Raw genomic sequence first — 6,402 nt, forward strand, 5'->3', positions numbered from 1 at the left:
AGCAGGAAGGCCAGGCCAGCTTCTGAGGGCTATGATGTGTTGTAGTGCTTGACACAGAATGAAGCAGTTGAAGAAACAGCAGGCCCAGCCTTACCTAAGCAACTTGTGGAAAGAAGAACAGACAGATTATGCTTTTTTAAAAGAATTGAATGTAGCAGCTCAAGAAGTGTGTGTTAATTTGTAAAGATTGTCTTTTCCAGTTGGTAAAAGCTTCATCTCATCCCTTCTAATTTTACTAGGCTGTTACGTGTCAACTGTCTTTTTTGCATTTACCAATGACCTCCAAAAACTGACTTGTATTAAGCAATGTAAAGAAGAGACTGAAGTAACAAACTCAGTCTTGGTAGTTTGGTAGTTTTTAAAACAGACGGTATCAGCATTATTATGGAATGCAGGATATCTGAAAAAGACACTAAAATACATGAAGTAAAATACAACTAACACAAAAACATTGGAAGAGAAATAATTAAATTTGCTTCTGATAAAGAGAGTCAAAAAAACTACACCTGCAGCTCAAATTCTGACTCCTCTTAGTCACTGCTGCTTTTAGCTGAATCACAAACCTTTACAGTGGTCAACTAAGAGGGGTACAAATAGGTGCTGAGCTGAAAACTCACTTCACAAGTTACATCAATTTTGGAAGCCACAAATGCATGTTTTTTCCTTCTGATTGCCAGTGATGTATTACATAAATAGAAATGATGATCTGAAACGGAAACATTGCCCTTCAGTTTACTGTATTTTTTTATTTAGTAGTCATTTGTGTAGTCAGCAGCATCATTTTTCAGCAGTTTCTGGCTGCATGGGTCAATGAGGCAACAACAGGAAACACAGTTGCCAGCAAACAGACAGGAACAACAGGAGGAGCAGCACAAACAATATTTCAATATATATGTCTATTCAATGACAAAGGCTGGAAAAAATTATGATAACCTGGCAAATTCCTTAACGGCTTCTAAGGTTAGAAGTTCAGGTCAGCCTTTCAGATGCTCCTTCTAGTGCTTTCTGTCCACCCATCTCTATGCATGCCTTGGGAGCCATTTAATACAGGAATTCCACACACTGGTGTCATGAAGATAAATGGCCAGTCCTCCTCAGATATTCAGTCTCAATCATTTAGGAGAACACTTGGGAATGTTTTTGTTACTTAAATACCACAAAATTAACTTTGTTTTAGAGTCCTGCTGTTCACACTATTAAGAGCAGCATGAACTCTGTGATATGTAACAGATGTAACAGCTGCTTAAGCTAAGGAAAGACCTCTGATCTCCAAGACAGTATGGACCATTTTCCTTGCCTCTCCCCTCTCTTGTCCTCTCCCAACCTCAGCATACAGAAGTGAGATAAGAATAATACTGAAAGACTTGGAATGAGCAAGGACACCCTCTGCCAAATTAGGTCATCTGTATGTATCAAAGTGTCCCAGAGGCCAGATGAACTAGAAAAGCAGAAGAAAAATCAATTCCATAGACCATAAAAAATGCTCAGATAAACTACCTTGCAGTAATTGCCATCTTCTCCTTTGTACAAATTTAATTTCTCATAAAACCATTTTTCTTTGTCTCTGAATTAACAGTAATAACTTATAAAAATGTTGCATAAAACTATTAAACAAAATTACTGTTGATAAACAAATGACTATTTTTAAAAAGCTCCTGAGTCAGTCCTCTATGGAGAAAAGTGTTCTCTCATATAAGAAAGGTTCAGTCCTAAATAAAAGTTCCCTGTGGCAAAAGCCAATGTACAAGCTTGACATTTTTTCTTCTGCCTTAGGAGGCAACTAAGTGCACCTGCAACACTAATCAGCTGGTTTTGCCAAATTAATGCATCTGTATAAGAAAATGCAAGTCATGGGAACTGCTTGTGCCTGAAATAAAAAACTGTAGCTGCATCAAACTGGTTACAGAAGAAAATGAAGGAGAAAGGATGAAAATGAGATAGTGAAAATCCTGTAATAATATTCCAAACTGAAGCCAAGGAACTTCAAATGAAGACAACCACTGCAGATGTAGAAGAGGAGAGGGCAGAAACAAATCTGAGTACCTTCCATGTTTTGAAAAATCTAACAGTTTCTATTCCCAATAGGTAATTAGCAGTGCATTACTTATGATCTATCCAAGTGCCACAGAACTGGTGGATGCATGGTGGAAAGGAAGATTATCAGTTGGGAAATTTACTTCCTGGTTACCTTTTCAGTTTCACGTAATTTCACTAATGATCTGATTTGGGGCTATGTATTATGGTCTAGCACCCATTGAATTAACTGCACTTTCAACTCTGGGATAAAAATAAAAGCAACAAAGTAATCAAATCATGCAGCATCAAACTTTCTTTATACTTCCCATTTTAAGAATTTACAATTATAAGGAGAAAAAATAAATTAACATGTTATTGAAAACTCTCTTTGTTAAACTGGAAGTGACCAACTGTCTAAATACCTACCTCTGAGTAGAAATCAGGATTTAAATCTGGAGGTCAGACTGACAGTGCAAAGGTGGACAAAGACTCAGAAAAGCCTTCAGCAAGCTGTAGCACAGTCACCCACACCTTCAGTGAAAATCTCTCACTGGGTCCTCTCTATAGCAGATGAACATAGTAGCACTTAACCTATTTATTCCCATAAGAAAAAAAAAAAAAAGGGAAAAGGAGGCCAAGACCTCACATTAACAGCAAAGGCAGATGGATGAACAACACAATAATGCAGAAGAGAGGGCAGCAGTCCCCAGAATATAGTAATTTGACACTTCTGCTAATCTAATACTGTGGATTTTTTGCTACAAATACAAGTTATTACTCAAGGGCTGAAAGGGTAATAAGCAGAGGTGCCAAAGTCCTATTGGGACTCAATACTACCATCCTCACAATACACAATTGTGATTTAGGAGTGTCTTTTTCCACTGAACTAGTTCAGTTACTCATTCAGGCACACTTCCATTACATACTGTGTATTCAACTTGGTAGCTCTTTTGGACTTTTTTCACAGCATGGACTCCACCTCAATAGATTCTCATGGACAACTACTTCTTTTTGCCCAGCCTTACAAAATAATTCTTCCTCCTACTGTGATCACTCAAAATTTAAGTTGCTTATATATAAAGGAAACCAATGCTTAGAAAGAATCACGCCATTTCCTTCCAATAGCTTGACATTTCTCCCAATACTAAGAAGGTGATCCTACTTTTGAAAAGAAATCATGTGACAACTTTACAAACTGCAACACCAAGCATATGTATTGCACTTCAATGGCAAGAGACCAGAAAGTAAGCTGGAAGCTGAACACATTTTCTCAAGAGGAATTCAAATTATATAAACACAGACCTTGTCCACTACCAGGTTACACCTTACATATACACACCCATCTGCAGAAACAAATCCGTTTTATTTAAAGTCAAGCTAACTTACATTATAAAATTAAGACTTTTTCATCAATCTGCTTTTCAAAGCATAAGATTCTGAATGTGTTTCCTCCCACTACTGCTATTTGACTTCTCCATTTATACCACTGCTATCAGTTCAGTTTTAACACATACTCCTACATAAATACAGCACAAACCCGAATTTTTTAATCTGAATGGCAGAAAAAAAAGACTGAAGCTAAGGATGTCATATTGATAGCCATGTTCTAGCCTCTTAATATGCTCTAAAATCAATTTATGGCCTTTGTAAATAGCCACAATAGCTAACTGAGAAAAAGATCTACAGCTTCTACAAATAATCCTTCTGGTTTATACTTGAGAGGTTCCAGTTCTATATTCTTAATTATCAAGACATTCCCACTAAATACAGCAACATCTACTTTTAATCTGACATGTCTTCTGTCAGCAAAAATAAAAATGAAACTACATTTCATAACACCCTGTGTGATGATGGAAGGTTTTGAACTCTCAAAGCATTTATGTCAACCATATCTGAATTATGAATACTGACAGAAATTCTTAATGTCACTGTATTAATCAGTTTCAAATCTTTATTGTCTAACTGCAACAGCTGTTCCCACACCACTACCATCTTTCCGTTCTTGAAAAGCCTGTTAAATAACTTAGGCAAAGCTTTATAACTCTCTGCAGCAAATAAACCTTTTTTTCTATCCCTTACTACTTCCTGGTGCTACTCTACCACTTGTTATTTTCAAATAGCCCATTTAGTTTTGCTTAATATCTTTGCAAGTCACAACACATACCAAGTCATAACATGGAAGAGTCAGTTAAATGAAGATATTACTCAGCTGACACACCTGCCATACTTCTACTGAAACACTAACCCAAGTTTGCTCCTGCTCATACACTCTCTTTCATGAACTCATACCATTATCTTTAAGACATTCACAGCACCATCAAATTTGGCTGAACTACTTAATGAGTTGAAAAATCATCACATGTGATGTCAAAACTGCGTGTGCTAGGATGATGACCCACCATAGCAAAATAAACAACAAAAATTTAAAAAGCCCAAACAACCAAAGAAAAGAAAAAAAAAAGTGGTATTTGGAGGTGGGATGATGCACAATCAAGAAGCACAAACTGCAACCCTATAAAAAGCCAGAGAACTTGGATATGTACTCAACAACCTCAGGGATGACAAACCCAAATTATGAAAAGTTTTAAATTGAAAAATTGAAAGCAACTTATCAAAGGTAGTATTACAGTAGAAAGCTAAACAGATACCAAGCTCTCTTGTATGGATTATCTCTCTTTGGCTGTACTAAGCAAGAAATCAGTAGTTTGAAATTCACCTGATTCATTTGACTTCAAGGCCTCTTTAATTTGCTTTTTAATTTTCATTGCTTCTTCAGCAGTCAAATCCCCTTTTTTCAGTGTTACCACTTGAGGCTGTTCATCTTCGTTGTCACTGCCATTCTCACTATCATCGTCTGCAAGTGGAAGCTGCTCTCTCTAGACAGGAGAGAAAGAAAACCAATTATGATCACTACATTAAATCACAAAAGCTAAGGGGGGTAGAAGCTAGTACTGTTTCGTTTCACTTCTGCAATGAGAGTAGCAAGGAGACCTGGCACAGCTGTCCATGCCAGGCCCTCCAAACACGCTTTGTCTGAAGGGCACTCCAGTTCTATCACTGAGACATAGCAGCCCCTAGAAAAAAATCAGTATGGGGTCTTCTAATTAAAGACAGTAGAAGCTTGGAAGTTAGGAAACTCTTTCCACTTGTTATCTTTGTTGTACAAACACTGACTGCCATGCAACACAAAGAAAATCTTACATGCATGGGTTGATATTTGAATCTTCTACACTGAACTCAAACCGTGGCAAAGGGAAAAGGAGCCCATGGTGGCTTTGTTACTAAAGCTGCCTAACCAAGCAACTGTAAGCATTACTGACACAAGGAAGACCATATCCCTGTTTCCACTCCTTCAGACTTGTTCTCCGAGACAGAAGAATCATTTAGAATAAAAATGTATATAAATAAACCTGTTGACACGGCAAACTCAGTGCAACAACAGAAAGCATGGTCATATTATAGGAACCAAAAATTTCACCTTATAAGGAAAATTATTCACTATTACCACAATCTGCTGAAGTTACCAACAGATGAGCAAAGTGCAATCTTCCTGAAGAACTGAAAGCTTTCATACTACATTTACTGAAGGCCTACTTTTATCCCAAACTCCAGCTTTTCACAAATAACGATGAACCTCTTCCTTCCAGAATCCTGGAAAACCTCAGTTATCTGGAAACACATGTAAAAGCACAATGGAAAACACTGGGTGGGGGGGGGAGAAGAAAAAGAATGCCTTCAGAACAGGCTGGATTTTAACAAGCTGGCTCCAATCCTCCTGCTCCCACTCTGCCTTCCTGGCCACCACAATGGAGTTTGTGTCCACTGACCTGACGTTAAGGTGATGTTAAATCCTTTCTAGTGTATTTTTTTGCTATACTCTCAACATACTACTACTTATTATTATTATTATTAGTCCTGCCTGGGCTTTGTAAGGCCAGCTAAACTTGGGGCATTACTGCTGTTTCTTCCGTTGCCCCCACAGACCACCAGGCATGAACAGGTCGGCACTGGCTGCTCTGCCGAGGGCACCATCATCACCACGGCTGCGATTATTAAAAACAGCAACGGGGAAGCGTTTTTTTACTGCTCGAATCTCCAAGGCAGAAGCAAAAACAAGTGACGCGAGCAGCCTCAGTCAATTCTGAGCAGGTAACTGCTGTTACCCTTCGGCCTACAGGGGCAAAGCCTGGAAGTGCCCGCCACGGGGCCTCTCCCCCGCGTTCCCCGTGAGCCCCCGGGGGGTGGGGGGGGCTGGTGGCAGGGGAGGCCCAGCGGGCCCGGTGGGAAGGGAAGCAGGACCCTGACACAGGCCCACGGGAAGGGAGGGCCGCGCAGCCCGAGCAGGGGGCCAGGCCGTTACCTTGGTTTCCACCGTGGGCCCCTCCC

The 6,402-nt window shown here is 39.3% G+C and overlaps 1 protein-coding gene across 1 annotated transcript in view; it reads right to left on the reverse strand.

Annotated features, from left to right (window-relative positions):
* Positions 1-6,402, reverse strand: part of KIAA1143 (KIAA1143 ortholog) — a 10,292-nt gene that overhangs the window by 2,886 nt on the left and 1,004 nt on the right. Inside the window, exons 2-3 of the mRNA XM_009994108.1 lie at positions 6,377-6,397; positions 4,733-4,892 (exon numbers count right to left, since the gene is read on the reverse strand). Of these exons, the coding sequence (XP_009992410.1) occupies positions 4,733-4,892; positions 6,377-6,397 (181 nt within the window). The remainder of the gene's footprint in view (positions 1-4,732; positions 4,893-6,376; positions 6,398-6,402) is intronic.

Source organism: Chaetura pelagica, unplaced genomic scaffold (assembly GCF_000747805.2).
Source record: "Chaetura pelagica isolate M959 unplaced genomic scaffold, ChaPel_1.0 scaffold642, whole genome shotgun sequence".
NCBI lineage: Eukaryota > Metazoa > Chordata > Aves > Apodiformes > Apodidae > Chaetura > Chaetura pelagica.